This window comes from Adiantum capillus-veneris, chromosome 24 (genome assembly GCF_014529385.1).
Source record: "Adiantum capillus-veneris isolate H3 chromosome 24, ASM1452938v2, whole genome shotgun sequence".
Classification (NCBI taxonomy): Eukaryota; Viridiplantae; Streptophyta; class Polypodiopsida; order Polypodiales; family Pteridaceae; genus Adiantum; species Adiantum capillus-veneris.
In genome coordinates this window covers 130,620,821-130,643,622 of record NC_140954.1, presented here as the reverse complement: position 1 = coordinate 130,643,622, position 22,802 = coordinate 130,620,821, and the positions used below count along the sequence as shown (strand labels likewise).

At 48.8% G+C, this 22,802-nt stretch overlaps 1 protein-coding gene across 4 annotated transcripts in view; it reads left to right on the top strand.

The window, feature by feature from the left end:
- Positions 1-22,802, top strand: part of LOC147427137 (Polynucleotide adenylyltransferase family protein) — a 133,456-nt gene that overhangs the window by 88,984 nt on the left and 21,670 nt on the right. For 2 of the 4 annotated variants that reach the window (XM_086498017.1, XM_086498016.1), the window contains exons 11-14: positions 9,722-9,784; positions 9,929-10,067; positions 10,147-10,299; positions 10,375-10,472. In XM_086498017.1, the coding sequence (XP_086354143.1) occupies positions 9,722-9,784; positions 9,929-10,067; positions 10,147-10,299; positions 10,375-10,472 (453 nt within the window). The remainder of the gene's footprint in view (positions 1-9,721; positions 9,785-9,928; positions 10,068-10,146; positions 10,300-10,374; positions 10,473-22,802) is intronic. The other 2 variants (XM_086498019.1, XM_086498018.1) reach the window with 1 other exon arrangement.

Here is a 22,802-nt window from a genome sequence, read left to right as displayed (position 1 = left end):
CGTCCGTATATGCCGCACCCAGAGGACACTCGCCTTTCTCTATACTAGATGATGATGTATGGGATTTTTCTAGGGATGGTGATATCATCTTCCTAGGGGACTTCAATGCCCGAACGGGCAACTCTCAGACAGTCTTCTACGACACTTCAAACGAGATGCTTAGAGAGCTGGATGTGGGTGACTTGGGGCTTGACGGATGCTCACATGACAGAGAGGAGACGAAATATGAGAGATATCTCACGGAGATGACGGCCACACATGGGTTAGCCATACTTAATGGCTTATAGCGATTTCCTGGAGCAACCGGTTTTACTGCTTTCCACACAGACACGAGGCGAGTACAATGGACTATGTTATGGCACAGTCGAGCTTTATTTCTTGTATTCAAGATTTCATAGTGGGAGCCATATCAGTGGGCGTAGCAGTGGATCATGCTCTTTTGACATTGTCCATTTCATTTTAGTATAGTATATCACAGATATCAAGAGGCAGGTTACATAGCCGTTATACATTTACACCAGAGACTGAATCCGTTTATACAGAGGATATCTATAGCCGTCTATGCACAGTTGGTCCTGGCCTCTCAGTCGAGGAGTGCATCACTTTACTGATTGATACATTGCATGGTGCAACATCAGAGGCATATCCACACACAGCCGGGTCGGAGGCAACATTCTGGGACCATGCCCCAGAATAGTTGGTATGATGAGGAGTGCAGAGAGATGAGAGCCCAGCTCCAGAGAGATCTTCTTTTAGGAGTCATCACTACAAACAGTCTCGAATTGCTTCCCGGCCCCTTGTGCGACGGAAAAAACGAGCTAACTTGGCACAGATGGAGCGAGACTTGTACCAACTGTTCTTGAGTAGAGACTCAGGAGAGGCATGGCAATTCTTTCATGAGCACTCCCCTCCCCTAGTGATTACTTCTCTTGATGTGTGGGGCTAGTATGCGACATCGTTATATACAGTCCTTGGACAGGGCCCCCTTCCAGATCCTACAGAGCCATGCCCACCTACCAACACCTTCTTTACCACTGAGATGGTAAAGAGAGGCAATAACAGGATGAGGACCATCAAGGCATATGATCATGATGATCTAGTAGCAGCGCACTTTATACATGCTAGAGATATGCTGGTAGAGGTTCTTGCAGTGTTGTTCAATCGCGTCATGTGTGAGGGGTTACCTGAGACTTGGAGGTTGTCTACTATTGTGCTTATCTTCAAGGAAGGTGATCCTATAGAGCTTGGGAATTACCACACTATTATGGTTGGTCACACATTGGGATGGTTGTATGCATCCATTCTTGAGCAGCAGTTGAGTAATTGGGCAGAGGGTGAGGGTGTACGGGCAAAGGGCCAGGCCGGTTTTAGGAGGGGTTTCTCCACTCTTGATCATATTCTGACACTGAGCGCCATCATTGAGGAGGGCAGGTCACATGGGAGACGGATTTATTGTAGCTTTGTGGATTTCTGCAGAGCATTTGACATGGAACCGAGAGCTCGACTGATGCGCAGACTGCAGGAGATATGGATGCCCATAGTGTTGATTTGGGGGATTCTGGCTCTATAGAGATCAATGATGGGACATGTACGCACCCCGGAGGGGATATCTTATTTAGTTCACTCCACCATTGGGGTGAAACAGGGTTTCCCATTGTCTCCTACTCTATTTGGTATGTATATTGATGAGGTGTCTGATTACATTGACAGAGAGGGTGATAGAGGTGCCCAGCTAGCAGGGACGTGGATCCCATTGTTGCTATATGCTGATGATATTGTGTTGATCTTTGTCTCACCAGAGGGTATGCAGCGACAATTGGATGCATTACATAGTTTTGCAGAGGATAGTGGATTGTCTGTAAACCTTGGTAAAAGTAAGGTTATGGTGTTTAACACCACACCACGGTGGATCGGGAGATCAGCACTGACTTTCACATATGGTTAGGAGATTGTGGAGTATACAGAAGCATACACTTACCTTGGGGTTGTCTTCACTGGGCCGAGGTTTTCTTTGGGGAGAGCAACAGAGACTAGATTGACTAGAGCTTTTGCAGCCTTGGGAGGCTTGGAGAGAATGTGTTCGCAGGTTCAGTTCCAGGAACCTCGGACAAAGTTATGGCTCTTTGATACTTTAGTAGCCTCAACTATGCTGTATGGGGTGCAGATATGGGAACCTTCTGTAGGCCAGGATGGTTGGAGACGTATGGAGAGGCCCTTGGTATCTATGATCTCTCGACTGATCAGAGCCAAGGCCTCCGTACCCCACGCTATCATTCGAGCAAAGCTAGCCGCCCCTCCTATGGTGATTGAGGCTCTTACTAGATCAGTCTCCTTTGTGCACAACTTGTGGGATACTACTAGAGACAGATATGCTGGACTGGCCCTTGAGTCTTCCAGACAGTTAGCTCTTCAGGGGGACACTTCATACTGGTATGCTTATATGACATCATGGTTCCAGACGCATGGCTTCACCATGGATAGACTGCTCCCTTTCCAGTACTCTCTTCAAGCACCCTCGATGTCTCTTACACGAGTGGTGATTACTAGACTCTCCGTCAGGACTTGATCCAGCTGGATACCAGAAGGACATGGATAGAGCCGCCACAGTAGTTGGGCACGAAGATGGCTTTCTATAGAGAGCATCTTCTCTACCTCATAGGAGATGAATTTGTGATTCGACCCAGCTACATGGACACACATATGTCTCATGGTTTGCGGTGTGCCATTGGTCAAATACGCACATCCTCACATCAGCTGGAGATTGAGACTGGTAGATTCAGAGGGATAGCAGCAGACGAGGATATGCTGCTTATGCAAGCTAGAACCAGGATATGCTGCTTATGCAAGCTATAGAGCATCTTCTCTACCTCATAGGAGATGAATTTGTGATTCGACCCAGCTACATGGACACACATATGTCTCATGGTTTGCGGTGTGCCATTGGTCAGATACGCACATCCTCACATCAGCTGGAGATTGAGACTTGTAGATTCAGAGGGATAGCAGCAGACGAGGATATGCTGCTTATGCAAGCTAGAACCAGAGACAGAGCTACATTACATATGTCATTGCACAATGTACTATGAGATTCGGGGCCGTTTCCATTGCTTGTTCAGAGAGGGTTTCGGTCCTTTCTCTAGGGTCATGAGTTATGAGGATCAGAGATGTCTTGGGCTATATCTACTTGAGTTACACAGATATAGAGACACTTTACTAGGGAGAGCTAGAGAGAGACAGTCCCAGAGACAGATTATAGATTTCTTTTCACTAGATATGGGACAGCCAGAGGGGCAGCCATAACTGTAGAGCTCAGTCCACACTCATTTCACCACTATTGGCACTCTCATCAACCGAGCATAGGAGCTATGGAGATCCAGACGGCCACGATTGAGGAGAGGGGCTACACAGCATCGACGAAGACTACAGCAAAGGATTCGAGCCATACTCTCTCGACATCCAGAGTGCAGATGAGGATGGATTCTAGTAGTAGTAGTATTTTTGTTCTAGTTCCTTTGTACCCAGACTTGGTATGAGATTCACTATTTTGTAACAAATTGGCCTCATAGGTCATTTTGGCCTTTTGAAGACGTTAATATAACATTTCATTTCATTCCATCTCTCTCTCTCTCTCTCTCTCTCTCTCTCTCTCTCTCTCTCTCTCTCTCTCTCTCTCTCTTTGTTCCCTGCTCCCTGCTTGCAAGCAGTTGCTCGCCCGCTGCTTGCTGCTGCTCTGCTGCGCGCTCGCTCCCCGCCACAGTTCCACCTGCTCTGTTGCGCGCTGCAGCTTTGCACCCCCTGCCACCCCCCCGCTCCCGCTGTCTGCCGCACCGGCTCCGCGCTGTTGCCCTCTGCTGCCCCCCCCCCCCCCCCCGGGGCGCTTTCCCCCTTGCTGTCCGAGCGTAGAGAGAGAATGGAAGTAAAGAAACAAGTGTAGAGAGAGAAGCAGAAAAGCGTAGAGAGAGAAAGAGAGAAAAGATGGTGCGTAGAGAGAGAAAGAGGACAGAGAGAGAAAATTTGATTTTTCAAGCGTAGAGAGAGAGAGAGAGGTGAGAAGCGTAGAGAGAGAAGGTTAGCGAGCGTAGAGAGAGAAAGAGGGTTAGTTTAAAAAAAAGAAAAAAGACTTAGCCGCGTAGAGAGAAAACCCAGCCGCGTAGAGAGAGAGAGAGAGAGAGAGAGAGAGAGAGAGAGAGAGAGAGAGAGAGAGAGAGAGAGAGAGAGAGAGAGAGAGAGAGAGAGAGAGAGAGAGAGAGAGAGAGAGAGAGAGAGAGAGAAAAGCTACTCCTTTTCACTCCTTTATCCCTCTCCCTCTCCTGTGGCGGCCTTCCGACCATGAGGAAGCAGAATGGCAAAGATGACCCGGTGGAGGATGCCATCCAAAAATGCAAAGAAGAAATGAGCGAGTCCATCAGCATGATCAACCGCCACCTCCTAGGTACTATCAACATACTCGACGTGCGCGTGGCGGCACAGGGAAGCATGATACATACACTCGAGGATCGCGTGAAGGTTCAAGATGAGGAAATCGCACTACTCAAGAAAGAGCTTGTAGAGGTGCGATCGCAGAATGTCGTCGAAGAGGGAGAGCTTCAACCCTCAGTAATTGAAGAGCTTAACACATTAAGGAACAAGTGCAGGCCATCAAAGAAGGTGGGGAGCAACAAAAAGAAATGACGACCTCGTGGGTAGATGTCATCACAAAGACCCAATAAAAAGCAGAAAAGGCCGAAAAATGGATCGAGATTGTCAAGAAAGGGAAAGGCAAGGGAATAACCCCCACCCCCACACCAACCATCATCAACTTGACACTAGAAGAGGAGCAAAGGAGACGTATGCGGGCCTTACATGTAAGGATATGTGGCCTCAGAGACCAAGATAATGTGGAGGAAGAGGTGAAAGAACTCATGACTCTGGTGGGGGTCAACGAGCGGACGCATACGAGGGGCTGGAGAGTGGGCACAAAGAAAAGTGGGAGCAACAGAGAAACCTCCAAGGAAAGGGCATTCATTCTTCGATTCCCCTCCATAGAAGCGAAGAAGGATTTCCTGAAGAAGAGACCGACTCTAAAGAAGACTGGCATCTTTCTTGGAGATGACCTCACCCTCTCGCAGATTGCTCATATGCAAGAAGTAATGCCGGAAATTAGAGCAGCAAGGGAAAAGGGAAAGATTGCTTTTTACAGAGATGGAAAGGTGGTGATATTGGAGCGACGTCCCGCATGACGGTGCGAGACCTATGGGACCACACTAAAGATGGCAACCTGGAATTGTAATGGTTCACTTCGTCTTGATGTAGGGGCCTTTGAGGATAGCTTCATAGGGAGAGACCTCATCTTCTACTCTGAGACACATCAAGCCGTTGGGCAATCCATGCCACAGGTGAGCGGATATAGATGGTATGCAGCCTGCAGACAAGAGACCAGATCGGAGCATCCGAGACGAGGCTCAGGGGGAGTGGCAGTTCTATTCAGGGAGGAGTTGTAGCCATTGATATATATAGCGCGCAAGGATGAGCATGCTAGGACATGTGGGTGAGGCTCAGGGCAGAGACGGGTAGATACCTCTACATTGCTATCTGTTACTTTCCTCCTAGTATGTCAGTATATGCATGACCTAGGGGACAATCCCCCTTAGCTATTTTGGATAATGACATATGGGAGTTTTCTAAGGATGGTGACATTATCATACTAGGGGATTTCAATGCTAGGACTGCCCACCACCAGACAATATTTTATGATACTTCCGAGGAAATGCTTAGGGAGCTGGACGTTACAGAGATGGGTCTATCCAGATTATCACAAGATGAGGAATACACGGAATATGGCAGATACTTGATAGATATGGGAACCACACATAGATTGGCCATTTTGAATGGCCTACAAAGATTTTTGACAGCTAGAGGTTTTACTTGCTTTCCACACCGACATGGTGCCAACACAGTGGATTATGTTATGGCCCAGCCAGGTCTCATTCCACTCTTTCAAGATTTCATGGTGGGCACTAGGCCAGTTGGAGTAGTAGTTGATCATGCTATCTTGTCCTTCACCCTGACGCTTTAGTTCAGCACAGCTCCATTAGGAGAGGTCCCTACACACATCTGGTATACCTTCATGAGGGAGACGGACTCTATGTATATGGATGAGATATTCAGGAAGCTATGCACCCAGCAGCCAAGACGGCCACTAGATGAACTCACTTAGATACTGACAGAGACGCTCCATGATGCAGCATCAGAAGCATACCCCCACAACCAACCTACACGAAGACGATCTGGAAAAATGCCCCAGAACAATTGGTATGACGAGGAGTGTAGAGAGATGAGGATCAAGTTACAGAGGGAAGTGCTCATGGGTATTTCCACACATAGACAGTCACGGATTATCTTTCGCCGCCTAGTGCGACGAAAGAAAAGGGCTTATTTATCCCAGCTAGAGAAAGATCTGTATCAGTTATTTATAAGTCAGGACTCGGGCGAAGCATGGAGGCTATTCCACGAACATTCACCACCACCAGCGGTCACCTCCACTGAGACATGCGGGGAATATGCCACATCTCTCTGCACAACATCAGGACAACCACCTCTACCGGACCCACTAGAGACATGCCCGGAGACATGTTCTTTCTTTACTGCCGACAGGGTAAGGAAAGCTACTGAAAGGATGAAGACAAGGAGAGCACATGATCATGATGGTCTGGTAGCACAGCACTTCATCCATGCCAGAGATATGCTCGCAGAGCTCCTGGCTATGATGTTTAATCGAGCCATGTATGAAGGCTTCCCTGAGACTTGGAGTATGTCCACGATTGTGCCTATTTTCAAGTCAGGAGATCCCATGATTATCGCACCATCATGGTTGGTCACACATCAGCTAGGCTGTATGCATCCATTCTTGAACAAGAGATGAGTAGATGGGCAAAGCGAGAGGGCATAAGAGCACCAGTGCAAGCAGGTTTCAGGAGAGGTTTCTCCACTCTTGACCAAATTCTGACACTCAGAGCTATTATTGAGGAGGGTAGACACCATGGCAAGAGGATCTATTGTGGCTTTGTGGATTTCCTCAAAGCTTTCAACACAGTGCCGAGAGCCAGACTTATACGCAGATTACAGGACATGTTGTGCCTACAGAGCTGATTTGGGGGATTCTGGCTCTATACAGGAGAGTGATGGGGCGGGTACGCACCACTGAGGGAATGTCGGACATGGTCCTCTCCACTATTGGAGTAAAGCAGGGATGCCTCCTATCCCCGACTCTTTTTGGGATGTATGTGGATGAGTTTTCGGACTATGTAGAGCGTCAAGGGGACAGGGGGGCTCAGCTAGCAGGGACATGGATTCCGCTGTTACTATATACTGATGATATTTTGCTGATTTCTGACTCTCCAGAGAGGATGCAGCGTCACTTGGATGCTCTGCATACATTTGCTCGTGACAGTGGATTGTCTGTCAATCTGGGGAAAACCAAGGTTATGGTGTTCAACACCACACCACAGTGGGTTAGGAGGTCGGCACTCACATTTATGTATGGCCAGGAGACTGTGGAGTACACAGATGCATATACTTATCTTGGGGTAGTCTTCGGTGGACCGGTGTTTTCACTAAGGAGAGCATCAGAGACTAGACTGACGAGAGCATATGTAGCTTTGGGAGGACTAGAGAGGATGTGTTCGCAGGTTCAGTTTCAGTAACCGCGAACAAAGCTTTGGCTTTTTGACACTCTAGTGACTCCAGCTATGCTCTATGGAGTTCAGGTATGGGGACCCTCAGTAGACCACCATGGGAGATCTGGCAACACAGATGGATGGAAATGTATGGAGAGGCCTCTGGTCTCTATGATCGCTCGGATGATTCGGGCTAAGGCCTCAGTACCACATGAGATTATCCGAGCCGAGCTAGCCCCCCCCCCCCCCCCCCCCCCCCCCCCCCCCCCCCCCCCCCCCCCCCCCCCTCCCCTCCCTCGTGGTGGAGGCATTGACGAGATCAGTTTCCCTTATGCACGGTCTATGGGATCTCCCCAGGGACAGATACGCTCAGCTTGCCTTGGAGTCATCTCAACAACTAGCTCTACAAGGCGATACAGCATGCTGGTATGGACAGATGACAGCATGGTTTGAGTCGCATGGTCTCAAGATGGATAGATTACCTCCGCTTCAATACTCCTTGGATGCACTCTCCCTGTCTCTCACACGGATAGAGATCACCAGACTCATACGTCAGGATCTGATTTAGCTAAATACCAGGAGCACATGGATACAGCCGACACAGGAGTTAGGCATGAAGATGGCCTTCTACAGAGAGCATCTTCTCCAACTCACGGAGGACGGCTTTGTGACTAGGCCTGCATACATGGACACACACTTATCTCATGGGATAAGATGCGCTATTGGACATATACGCACATCCTGACATCAGCTCCAAATCGAGACTGGCCGATTTCGAGGGGTGCCGGCAGGAGCTAGGATATGTCACCTATGCAACTTAGAGCCAGAGACAGAGCTGCACTACACATGTCACTGCCCGGCATACCATGAGATACGCGGCCGCTTCCACTGCCTGCTTAGAGAAGGGTTCGGACCTTTTTCTAGAGTCATGAGATACAAGGATCAGAGGTGTCTCGGATTGTTCCTGCTAGAGCTGCGCAAACTCAGGAAGAGCTTGCTCAGAACATCAGAGGAAAGACAGTATCAGAGACGAATCACAGATTTCTTTACACCAGCCAGAGGAGAGCCAACGGAGCAGTCATTACAGCAGATCTCAGAGCCTACTGATAGTAGAGGCACACTGCTTGATCGAGCCACAGAACTTGGCAGCCAGACGGCCACGACCTCGGGGGGTCTCCCACTACCGACGAAGGCTGCAACAGAAGATACAGATCACTCTAGCTCGACATGCAAGACGCCCAACCAAAGTACTACCATGGAGGAGGTTGATGAGATCCGACAGCGACCGATGAGAGATTTCATCTGAACCCACAACACCCCCCCCCCCCCCCCCCCCCCCCCCCCCCCAAATTTCCTTTCTCCTTAGCATCTTAGTGTTAGTTCTTTGTAACTTTGTAATTTCTGTACTCAGACATGGTATCAGATTCACCAATTGTGACTTTTTGGTCTCATAGGTCATTTTGGCCTTTTGAAGACGTTAATATAACATTTCATTTCATTTCATTCTCTCTCTCTCTCTCTCTCTCTCTCTCTCTCTAGTTGGGACTACCGTGTCATCGCTTTGTTACACCTTCCGATAATTTTGAGCAAGAACTTGCTGCTAAAAGCCTTTGTGACAAAAGCAAACTATTGCAAAGCTGCACTGAATAACATATCTAGCAATAGCTTTGAACAAACCTGCCTCAACAATGTGTTGAAATCCAAATTCTTTGCTTCTCCTTCATGCAAGTCTTCATCCTTCTTTGATATAGGCTTCCATGCTGATCGACATCAATGTATCTTCAACTGCCATGGTTTTTGGTTCTCTTGTGTCTTCGCCTTCATCCTTGATCGTTAAGGATTCTTCCAAAACTTGCCTGGGGACGCTAGTGGGGAACATGTTGCCATTCACTGGGTTTAAAGCCCATGAAAATAATATATTGCAGTTGGGTTGTTCAATAAGTAGATTATCAATGTTTAATGCGATAATCATGTAGGGCAGGCTACAAAATTGCTGTGCGCTCCAACATATAAAAAGAGACCTAAAAAATGCTTGTTCGATATTCTTAAGTTACTTAGCTGTGCAGATTCCTGTGGCCAGCACCATCATGAGGGACTCCCTGAAGCTGAGAACCCAGGATGCTAATGTGGTAAATGATTTGCTTCAAGAACAAGCTACCGCTGTTCTGACAACAAGAACACCCCCCCCCCCCCCCCCCCCCCCCCCCCCCCCCTTCTCCCTCCTTTCTTATATGCAAAAAAGTTGCTTTGACATCAAGTTATATGAAATACAGGTGGTTGACCTCCATAATGCAGCAGATGGCTTAACAAATGTATTAAAGGTGTTGTTTGATGAGGAGAAAGAAAACCTAGACAATGCTGAAGCAGAAGATTGGGAAGTGGCAAGTCAATCAAGAAAAATGATCAGGACGGGTATTAAGATGTTGGCTGTGAATTTCACGCTAGATTGCTGAATCACATGTGGTGTTCAGGACTTGCAATTTGTTCATAGGGTTATGGATCGGTGACATTAAGGAGCTTTGGAGGGTCGCCCTACTGCTTGAATCTCTCACAGAATCAACTGTGGGCATATACCTTCAAACTCAACAAGTCAAAGAGAAGGCAGACCGATGCTTGGCTGCTGAGGCAGCGATAATAAATTTAGGTGAAGCTTTATTGACCTTGTAAATTTGTTTTGACTATCACAAACCATTTTGTCTGGTTTTCATTCCATTTGTAGGCCTTGAGAATGTATGGGAGTTAAAGCCCTTGTTAAATGGGAAGGACATTATGTCTGAGCTTGGATTGGAAAAGGGTGGTCCAGAGATCAAAGAATGGGTACTTTCTATCTTACCTAGTAGGGAATGCTCTGTTTTGCATGCTCTCTCTCTCTCTCTCTCTCTCTCTGGTCTCATACGTCATTCCGGCCTTCTGAAGACGTTAATATAACATTTCATTTCATTCTCTCTCTCTCTCTCTCTCTCTCTATATATATATATATATATATATATATATATATATATATATATATATATATATAATATATATATATATATATATATATATATATATATATATAGATAGATATTTAAGGTCTCTTGGGATAGTTTCCTACGACGTTAAAAATTCTCTTCTTCTTCTCTCTCTCTCTCTCTCTCTCTCTCTCTCTCTCTAATTTCTTCCCCCTACTCATATCCTACAGAGTTCCAGCTAGCTGCTTAGTTCACATCTAGCAGTTTAGGATTCTATAGTGCGCCTTTTTTCAGTACCTATTATTTTTGGTACTCAAACATTGTATCAGATTCACCGCGTTGTAACTTTTTGGTCTCATAGGTCGTTTTGGCCTTTTGAAGACGTTAATATAACATTTCATTTTCTTTTCTTTCTCTCACCTACACTCGTATATGGTCAGGACACTGTGGAGTACACAGATGCATATACATATCTGGGTGTGGTATTCACGGGACCGAGGTTTACTCTGAGGAGAGCAGTAGAGACTAGATGGTCCAGAGCCTATGCGGCATTGGGAGGGCTAGAGAGGATGTGTTCGCAGGTTCAGTTTCAAGAACTACGAACAAAGCTATGGCTCTTTGATACTTTGGTTGCTTCAGCTATGCTTTATGGGGTCCAGGTTTGGGGACCATCTGTGAATCATGACAGTTGGAGGAGCATGGAGAGACCCTTGGTATCTATGATATCCCGGATGATTAGAGCCAAGGCCTCCGTACCACATGCGATTATTCGAGCGAAGGTAGCCGCCCCTCCTATAGAGATTGACGCTCTTACCAGATCAGTGTCCTTTATGCACAGTCTATGGGATACACATAGAGGCAGATATACTAGATTGGCTCTTGAGTCCTCTAGACAGTTAGCGATGCAGGGAGATGCATCATGTTGGTATGCGCAGATGACCTCATGGTTTCAGAGGCATGGTTTCAGCATGGATAGACTGCCTCCTTTTTAGTATTCCCTGGATGCACCCTCACTACCAGTCACACGGACGGAGATCACTAGACTCATTCGTCAGGATCTTATACAGTTGGACACAAGGAGGACATGGGTAGAGCCGATGTAGGAGTTGGGCACGAAGATGGCTTTCTACAAAGAGCATCTTCTCCAACTTTCGGGAGATGGGTTTGTGATTCGTCCGAGCTACATGGACACTCATTTGTCTCATGGTCTGCGATGTGCTATTGGTCAGATTCGCACATCCTCACACCAGCTGGAGATTGAGACGGGTAGATTCAGAGGGATACCACCGGAGTATAGGATATGCCAACTATGCGATAGAGAGCCAGAGACAAAGCTACACTACATATGCCACTAAGCTACACTACATATGCCACTGCATTGTGTATTATGAGATACGAGGGCGCTTCTATTGCTTATTCAGGGAGGGTTTTGGACCCCTAGATAGAGTCATGAGGTATCAAGATCAGAGATGCCTTGGCTTATATCTACTTGAGCTACATCGACGTAGAGATAATCTGTTGAGGAGACATGGTCTACGACAGTCACACAGACAGATCACAGATTTCTTTGGATCGAGGGAGCCAGGAGACCAACCACCAGCACAAAGTTGTACCCACATTCATACCAGAGGCACCCTCATTGACAGGGCGACTGAGCTCGGGAGATCGAGACGACCACGACCGAGACACAAGAGCACACTCCATCGACAACAGAGGATTAGAGGCATTCTAGCACGACACCCAGAATGTCATTGAGGGCCTATTCTACATTTCACATTTCACATTTCACATTTCACATTTCACATCTCACACTTTATTTTTCATTTTTCACATTTTACATTCAATACTTTTTGTACTTGTACTTCTGACATTGTATTAGATTCACCACTTTGTATCTGATGGTCTCATAGGTCATTTTGGCCTTTTGAAGACATTAATATATCATTTCATTTCATTTCATCTCTCTCTCTCTCTCTCTCTCTCTCTCTCTCTCTCTCTCTCTAAGCATGACATGCGCAGATGGGCAGAAAAGGAATGTATCTGAGCGCCAAGCCAAGCTGGTTTCAGGAGGGGTTTCTCTACCCTAGATCACATTCTCACACTACGAGCTACTCTTGAGGAGGGAAAATTCATGGGAGGTGGATTTATTGTAGCTTTGTGGATTTTCGCAAAGCTTTTGATATAGTTTCGGGGGGGCAGATTGATGCGTAGACTGAAGGAGCTGGGAGTGCCAGTAGAGCTCATACGGGGGATCATGGCCTTGTACATGACATATATAGGACGAGTGCATATGCCCCAGGGGATGTCAGAGATTGTCACTCCACCATTTGGATGAAACAGGGCTACCCACTATCCCCCACTCTTTTTGGCATGTACGTGGATGAGGCTTCAGACTACATAGAGATGGAGGGTGATTGAGGAGCACAGTTGGCAGGGACATGGATACCCCTATTGTTGTATGAAAATGATATTGTGCTTATTTCAGATTCACCTAAGGGGATGCAACGCCATGTTGATGCTTTACCCACATTTGCGTAGGATACTAGTATGTCTGTTAACCTTGTGAAGACCAAGGCTATGGTATTCAATACTATAGCGCAATGGGTTAGGCGATCAGCACCCAGTTTTACCTATGGATGGGACCGAATGGAGTATATGGATATGTACACTTACCTTGGGGTGGTTTTTATTTGCCCAATTTTATCCATGAGGAGAGCGGTAGAGACTAGATTGACTAGAGCATACAGCTTTGGGAGTTTTGGAGAGGATGTGCTCACAGGTTCAGTTCTAGGAGCCTCGCACCAAGCTATTGCTTTTTGATACTGTGGTTACCTCAGCTATGCTATATGGATGCAGATATGGGGACTCTCAATAGATCATTAGAGTCATCAGCATGGACATACATAAGGGTATCGAGACATGGAGAGGCCACTTCTCTCCGTGATCTCTAAGATGATGTAATGAGAATGGGATCGTGCTAGCTTGGGTGGATGGAAGACAAACATAATGAACACAAGTGTGTGTAGGCTAGATTGTTACTCAAGCGAATTAGATTTCAAGATAAGATTAACTTGGACTCATAAATACGATCTTGAGTAGTTTGCTAACCCATCACAAGCTCACCATAAACAAGAGACATATAATGCAAACTTGGAATGAATTTGTTCATTCATGAAATGAGCTTTAAGTAGCTCTATAGCCTTCCACCACTACATGTGGGATAATTCCACCTTTTCTCTCCTTGACTCATACTCTAGTGACTCTAGGACAAAGCTCACACCTTACATGATCAAGGCTGGCCTCGGTTCCCCATGTGATCATTCGAGTAGAGTTGGTTGCCCCTCCTTTGGTGCTTAAGGCTTAACGAGATTAGTGGCATTCATACCCAGCTTACAGGATCTCCCACGAGATCGTTATACTCCTCCCGACACTTGACAGCACAGGGAGATATGTCATATTGGTATGCACAGATGGCAGCATGGTTTGAGCTACTACATGGTTTCACTATGGATAGGCTCCCCCCCTTTCAATATTATCTAGATGCACCCTCTCTCTCTGACACGAAGGGAGGTCACTAGACTTATGACAAGATCTATTCAGTTAGATACTTAGAAGACATGGATACAACCTATACAAGAGCTGGACACGAAGATGACTACATACAGAAGCATTTTCTCCAGCTCACAGAGGATGGGTTCTTAATCTAGGCCTCCCCACATGGACACTTGTCCCATGGATTACGATGTGCTATTGGACAGATTCGAACGTCGTCACATCATTTGGAGATTGAGACTGTGATTATCAAGGCATTTTAGCTGACGCCTGGGTGTGCCAGTTGTCTCAGAGAGAGCTAGAGATAAAGCTTCACTATATATGCCACTGTACAACATACTATGAGATAGGTGGCCGCTTTCATTGTCTCTTTAGAGAGGGTTGTGGTCCTCTATCTATTGGAGATTCAACGATATCGAGCAGGGTTACTGAGAGAGAGATGCTCACACTGGGAGACACGCCTGGAGACAAATCACAATGTTCTTCCATCCAGAGCTTGAGCATAGACGAGACCAGCTAGAGAGCAGGGATACCAACACATCACTAGCAGAGGTATACTGAGTGATCGAGTGGCAAAGCTAGGGAAATCTAGGAGGGTTGGGATGAGGGGATACTCCCCTCAATAGAGGAGGTTGCAACAGAGGATCAGATCTTGGTGAGACATGGGAGACGCCCTATGCAGCCTCTCACCATGGAGGACATCGACACGATCATGCAACGGCCGATGCGAGCCATTTCTAGATTCTGATACACATATCAACCGTTTTGTATCAGTTCTCGAGATACACACCCACCTCTTGTCTATTTACCTCTTAGGCTCTTGCTACTGCTCTAGTAATATTTTTGTTTAGATAGTTTCTTTCTTTCTTTTTATCTAGACCTTGTATCAAATTCACCATGATGTAACTCTTTGGTCTCATAGGTCAATATGGCCTTTAGAAGACGTTATTATAACATTTCACGTCATCTCTCTCTCTCTCTCTCTCTCTCTCTCTCTCTCTCTCTCTCTTTGTGTGTGTGTGTACTTTTTGTACCAAGACCTGGTATTAGATTCACCACATGTAACCTTTTGGTCTCATAGGTCATTTTGGCCTTTTGAAGACAATAATATTACATTTTCCTTTCATTTCTCTCTCTCTCTCTCTCTCTCTCTCTCTCTCTCTCTCTCTCTCATATTTCATTTCGTTTCATTTTCTCTCTCAAAATCAAAGCAAGCCTGACAAGCGTGGGAATAGGGGAAGCAACATACCTGTGATAAAGTGGTCTTACTCAAGGGGGAAGTGCCATCACTATGGACACAATCCAAGTTGGAAGAGGGAGAAGTCCATGAATCCGGCAAGGTAGCATTCAAAGAAGAGATCACAAAGGAGGTAACCAAAGCACTCAAAAGTGCAATTGCAAGGCAAGAAGGGTGGGTGGGTGGAGTAAGGTGCCAAAGCCCTGATACCAATGTAAGGTGCAGCGGAAGTGTGTTGATCTTGCTCAAGATGAGTGCTCCGAATTGTGCTCAAGGGTTCCTTTTACTTACGGAAGGAAGAGCCTTCCGTTCCCTTAGTGAGAGAGTGCAATGATCACAAACAAGGTGAATGCTACTGTGAATAAAGGTGCCGAGATTGAGAGAGATAGAGAGAATACGACACCAGACAGTTCTCAAACCCTCCTCCAAGGGCCCCTCTCTCGATGGCAAGAGAGGTCTATGCTATTGATTGCACAAATCTAGTACAACGGTGATATGCTATGATACTAGAAAAGGCTAAGTCGATGCTAACGGCGACGACTAGGGCTGGAAATTGAGGCTATCGTGCTGAAAAACGCTACTGCTGTAGGGCTGAAACACTGGACTGGCTGAAAAACGCTGGACTTACTGGCTGAAAAACTCTATTGTATCTGGGCTGAGAACACTGGTGTTGAATGCTGGAAACACTGGCGCTGAATGCTGATGGAGCTTACTGAAAACGCTAGGTCTTCTTGAGGGTTGTTGCTGAGGAGAAACGCTAGAGGGCCTGCTGCAGAGGTTGCATGTGCTCTCTTTTTTTTTCCCGAGAAAAAGATCCTTCTATTAGTTTATGAAAACTGCCCATAGGGCTACAACCACCTCTACAAGAGAGGGGTACAACAAACATGATGGGAGACTCTCCCAATGAAAAAACATGTATACAATGAGGCTAAATCAAGAGATGGGAGGAGGGAAGAGCCACACAGGTGGATGGTAGTGCCATCTGAGCAGACCCTGGACCATGGTGAAAAAAGGCCGAGGACGCCAGAGTCGAAGGAAAGCCTCTCTGTGCTCCCGCATGCGGTCGGAACTGTCCTGGAGTCTCTGGAATTGTCCTCTGAGAGCATGGATCTTCTCTAGTCAAAGATTCCGAACAGTCTCTGCTGGTGGTATAGGGTGAGCCTCGAAGATGCGGAAGCAGCGGGTCCGCCAGATGAACCAAAGTGTCAGGCCACTGATGAGCTCCCAACACCCCTCTCTCTCCTTGCACCACTCTTGTGGAGTAAGCTCTGTAGCAGGCTGGAGTGTAGGTCGACCCCCCTGCATCACTATCATCCTGCTAGTGAAAGATAGCTCAAACTGAAGTGCCGGGCCCGTGAGAGTGGACCAAGCAGTTGCCCCCCAAGTGTACTGCCGAGCTGTGGAAAGAGCTGGCATCAGCCGAAGGACACGAAGCCACACCTGCTATGCCAAATGATAGTCCCAAAGAGAGCGACGCTGACTCTCCACAAGATGGTCACAAGCTGCACATGCGACCGAGAGACCACAATTTACAAGCCAGCTCCCAACTGCTGTAGCTCTGTGTGCAACCAGCCATTGGAACAAAGTGACTCATCTCGGCTGTCTGGAGTCCCATAATCTCTCCCAAAAAGTTTCCAAGAACTCAGCTGTGAGACCCTCCTGCCAGTGAGGTGTTGCAGCAGGACGAGCCTCTCTGTGCGTTGCCACAATGTGACGTCCCAGTCGAACAGTGTACTGAAAGAAAGGGACGTCTGGATGGTCTGTAGAGGAGAAAGGGTCCTTCCAAAGCCACTCTCCAGGATCCCACTGTACTCGTGCTCGCTGGGTCGGGATCTATGACACAAGTCCTCCCACAGATGCCGACCACGTGGATCCTCTGAAAACAACACTCTGCCACTTGCGAGGCCTCTACTGCAACTCGGTGTAGGCGTCCCTCACCATGTAGCTCGAAAAACAAGGAGGGTATAGTCTCTGAGCAAGCTCGAGCTGAGATGAGATTCGAGAACCTCCAGTCGCGTGAAGGCTCCCATCCATCTGGGCGCTGCTGACTCGGGAGGTGTGAGCCACTCAGCTGGTACTGCCTCTGAGATGTCCTGACACATGCTCTGCACCTCTCTCATGCCCTGTAGCTGAATGCCCTGCAGCTCCTCTGACAAGCCTGAAAACTGTAACCAGTCACCTAGAGAGCGTGTTGGACCCTCTGCCATGGGACCCCAGGAAACATGAGGCCGAATACCAACCAAGTGGCCTCTCTGAGTGCTAACCATGGGGTTCCAAACAAGGGGCTATCTCAGGTGCTCCTGCGTGCAAGTAGGCTGACGCTGCTCCAGGCCTCACCGCAGTTGCTCTCAAGATCAGAGCAGACTCACAGCGAAGCGGTCCTCCAGTCTCCTGCTCAAGCCAACTTTGCCCATCTCTGTGAAAAGCCATCGAGTCGAGGGTCGCCACGGCCCTCCAACCTGAGGCACCCTAGCACTAAGCTGCTGAAGCAAGAACTCCTTCGAGGGCTCCTCACCTGGAAGAAGTCCTCTGACGATGAATTTCCCAAGAAGGGCTCTGCTCTGCTGCGCTAGATCTATGATCCCCAACCCTCTCTCAGAACAAGGAAGAGTGATGATCTGCCATGCCACTTTGGCCCGGGCTATCTGAGTGACACGCCCTGACCAAAGGAAGTTCCTGATCAACCTCTCTACCTGGCTGATACAAGAACTCGAGAAGATCCAACAAGAAGTGATGTACCACATAGTAGCCAACAAGTTACAACACTTGGTTGGCCACTACAACTCTGCCTGCCAAAGAAAGTCGTGCGGAGCTCCAATGTAACAACTTCCTCCTGATAGACAGGAGGAGGGGAGCAATCTGCTGCTTGGAAGACAAGTCCAAACCAACCTGACAGCCCAAGTACTGAACTGCAATCCCTAGGGGAATCCACCTGAAACCCTCACCTGCCATCCAATCGGGCGTAAGAGCACTAGCAACTGAGAAAGCCACTGTCTTTCTCCAATTGATCAGTGCGCCAGATGCACAACAGAAAGTCTCAAGAGCGTGCTCACACCTGTGTAGGTTTGCCTTCGGGCCAACCAAGTACAAGGCTGAGTCGTTTGCACACTCAGCGTCCAGTATCTCATCTCCCCGAATAGGGAGCGCTAAGCCACGTAAGCCAACCTGCTGTGAAACCAAAAACCTCCTCATCGCCTCATCATAGAATAGAGAGAGGAAGGGGGCAAGGGGGCAGCCATGTCTGACCGAATGTGTGAGCATGAAGCGATCACCTCTACCTCTTGACAAAAGCACCTGACGGTGTGCCCATCTGTAGAAAGCTGACACCCTTTTGATCCAAGCATTTGAGAAGCCCATCCTGTGTAGAGTGCCCTCCAAAAAATCCCAATCTACTCTGTCGTAGGCCTTCTCAAAATCGAGAAGAAAAATCATCAAATCCTCACCACGGAGCCGCGCGAGGGCAGAAGCCTCCCAAAAAGTAAAGATGTTGTCAAGGATACTACGCTCCTTGACAAAACCTGTCTGAGTCCCATGTATAAGGCTCTCTAGAAGTGGCCGAATCCTCAAACTTAGAGCCTTGTCAAGAATTTTGTAGGTTGAGTTGATGGGACGCCACTGTCGAATCTCATCCAAGGAGCCACCCTCCTTGGGAATGAGGTAGATCAGAACCTCACTCATGTTGTCAGGCATCTCACCTGAGTGCAGGATGTACTGAAAAGCACTACAGAGATCTGAGCCAAGCAAGTCCCAGTACTCCAAGAAAAAGCTGGGAGTCAAGCCATCCTCACCTGGACAACTACCATGGGGGAGTGCACTAAGAGCTGTGTGCAGCTCCTCTAGCTGCAGAGGCAGCTCAAGCCTCTGGCGCATCTCCTCAGTCACAAGACAAGGCATCTGTGCCCACACCTGCTTTCTGCATGCATCGCGACGCTCTGATTTGGGCTCTGCAGACAGTAAATCATGGTAAAAGTCAGTAGCAACTGCACGCATGTCCTCTGGTTCTGAAGCAACTGACCCATCGGGCCTCCTCAACTGACTGACCTTGGCATGCGTATGCCGAGGTCCTACTGCCTCAAAGAAAGCACGCCACTCTATCACCCATCTGGGTCCATTGAGATGCCTATCGATGGAAAGCAAACTCATGGCACCTCTCCTCTGTGTTGACGAGCTCCTTGCGAGCCTGCTGTAACTGCTTCTCCAACCAAGGACTGTCTGGATGCTGCTCCTGCATCCTCTACAAGGAAGCAATGCCCCGTCGGAGACGCTGCTCCTCCTCTCTCGCTGCAGCCACGCGAGTCGAAGACTCCTGAAGAAAGAGTAGACTAAGCTGAGCAAGTCCTGAGGCCACTCTGTTAGCAAGAGATTCCTGCATGTCTAAGCTCTCTGTCCAAAGAGCCTCCTCTCGCTCTCTAAGCGCTAAGTCCAGCAAGACCCTCTCTGGGATGCGAAGCATCGTGCTCCCCCTCCTCTGCCTATCAGTCACTTTAAGGATCATTGGAACATGGTTCGGAAAGGAGGTCCCTGCCAGAATGCTAACTGTCCCATCCAAGTCACAGAGGTGGTCAGTAGTGTAGAAGTGATCTATTCGAGATAGATTCACGCCTCCCGCTCTGCGGTCCGAACGAGAGAAGGCCAAGCTGTCTGGGGGCCTCACAAAGCTGGCATGCTGCCACACTTCTGAAACCCGCAGAGTCATACAAAACCTCTCCCAAGCTCCCAGCTTAACTCCATGCACCGTAGTATGGCTACCACCAATCCTGTCAGAGGGTTCCTTCAACATGTTGAAGTCACCCTCTATGCACCATTGCTCTGCCTGCGGCAGAGACTCAACAATCTGAGACCAAAACTCTACCCGTGCACTCGTCGCATTGGATGCATAGATGTTCAGGAAGCCCACGAGACAACCCTGAACCTGCATAGTGATCCACTGAGCCCTGCCTGGCACAATAATTCCTCTGCCCACAATGGCCTGCTGCAAAGAATCCGCAATAGTCGTACATACCCCACCCTGGATGCCTCTAGGTCCAAAAGCAGTTGACCAAAACGTCTCATAGCGACCACGCAAAATCTGACCACATCGCCGAATGCGGCTCTCACACAGATGGTGCTCCTGTAGCATAAGAATGTCAATCTCACCACCCACAAGGCATCTCTGTAGCTTTTGACGCAGCCGACCCCTCTGACGCTGAAACTGGGGCCCTCCTAGTCCTTGCACATTCCATGAGATGATCCTCATGGAGTCAGTGAGAGAAAACAGATGCTGGCACAGCAGCCAACCTCGCTATCTTTGAGGCCGGCTTGGATGGGGAGTAATCCGCATCCAAACGACCTCTAGACAAACGCGCAAGAAGTGACTGTCTTGCCCAGGTCCAAGCCGAGCGTGCAGCCCGAAGGGCTACATCCTCTGTCCAAGAATCCTCATGCACAAATACATAGCACGGAGGGCATTGAGTGCTAGCAAACAAATGCACCACAATGTGCTTGCACCCCGCTACATCTGGAGGTGCCACGCCGAACTTGGCGAGAGGCCAAAGAGTCTGTACCAGATTTGTCACCCTGTTGGTGTGAGAACTCAGTAGCCTGAAGCTGGAGCCAGTCAAGGACTGTGTGCTGGGTCCACTCTGGGAGATCCCTACCACGCAATGGAAAGGAGAAACCCACCGTTGTGTCCAGGGCCTCAATGCCTCTAGCTGCAAGAAAGAGGGCGTGGACTCGAAAGCTGGCCTCCTCCAAGTCGGAAGAGGAGTCACCCAGAAACCGAGTGAAGCTGTAGTCGAAGAAGTCCCAATGTCTGCGAATGTCGAAGCTGGTCAGACCTCTAGGGACCGTTGCAAAGGGGGAAGTGTGCACCAAAAAAGGCGGCCTCAAGTGGGGCTTTCCCTCTCGAGCCACACGGCTCGTAGTGAAAGCACTACCAAGAGAACGCCTCGAGGCAGAAGCATGTCCAGTACCCTGCGACTGAGAAGGAGTGGCGGAAGGGGCGGGAGACGAGACCGTGGGCCCCATCGTGGAGAGAGGAGGGGTGGGAGGCGAAGGTGGAGGGGTGAGGGAGGAAGCGGAGGTGGAGGAACAGAAGTGGACGGGGCCTCCTCATGCAGGTCCTGCTGAAGGGGGTCAAAACGGTTCGCAGTCGGAACCCAGTGATGCTGAGCTGCAGAAGGTCAGCCATCAGGGGGAGTAGTGGGACGAGCCCTCCCCTGTCTCGGCGGCGGCCAGGCACCTGTTGCCAACTATCAGCTGGCTGATCACTGGTCTCTGTCGATGTGCCAGCTTGTGCGTCCTGTGTATCTGGCTGCTTGGCATGCTCAGCCTTGGGAGGCTGCGCATGCGCTGTGGGTTGAGGTCTCCTGCGAGGACAGGCCTTTGCCATATGGCCCATTTGTCTGCAAATGAAACACTGGTTCGGGAGACCCGAATACTCCACACTCTGTCTGTCTATCCCCTACTCACCCTAGGCAGAAATACTACCTTGGGGAGGGAGTGCGTGTCATGAATGAGAACCCACACAGTAGGTAAACCTGTGGCCTTGGCCACAACTGAAGCTGCCGTGCGTGGAGACTATCCCGAACATGGAACCAATCCTGGGTAGGAGGGGAAGGTACTCTCGCGTCAGGCCCGGGAAACAGACCGAAATTGGCAAGTTTGCCTCCTCTTCGAGAACATTTGTAGTAGGGTCAAAACCGTGATGCCAACGCCGGAAGTAAGCTCGAGCTACTCTGATGCTGAGAGGGCTCATCGAAATCACCTTAGTCGTCATCTCTGCAGACTCGAACTCGACCTGGTAGAACCCTCTACCGAGGATCTGGATATCAATGATCTTGCCCACATCGGAGAGAAGACGGGCCTGTAGTAAATCCCAAACCTCGTCCCGACTGGGTCGAGTGCCAATGATCTTATAGATAACCGAAGTGGCTTGCAGATGCTCCATTTCGGCCATCAAGCTCGCTTGCTCTTTTGGCGAAAGAGCAAGTCGAAGGGTCGGCTCCGCAGTGTTGGGCGAGGGGGCTTTTGTGGAGTCCCTCTGAGGTGGAGTAGAAGCCGCCATTCTGTATCTGCTATTGAATCCAGGAGAGCGTTGGCGACGAGGCGTTCACAAGGAAGCTAAAAAAACAGCCTGTCTGCTAGCCGAAAGCGTGATCGGAGGGATGGGGGATAAGGCGTGGCTAATGGAGTGGGGGAAGGGGGCATGCACAGGGGGGAAAGGGTGGGGGAAGGGGAGGATGAGGCGGGCAAGGGCAGGGGCAGTGGCAGCGCGCATCAGCCAGCGGGCAGCACACAGTGGGCAGCGCGCAGTAGCCAACGAGTAGCGGGTGAGGCGGGCGACAACAGGGGGAGACAGCGCGAGGGGGATGTGGGGAGGGGGTTTGGGCAATGGCGGGCAGCGAGCAACGAGCGCTCTGCATGTGC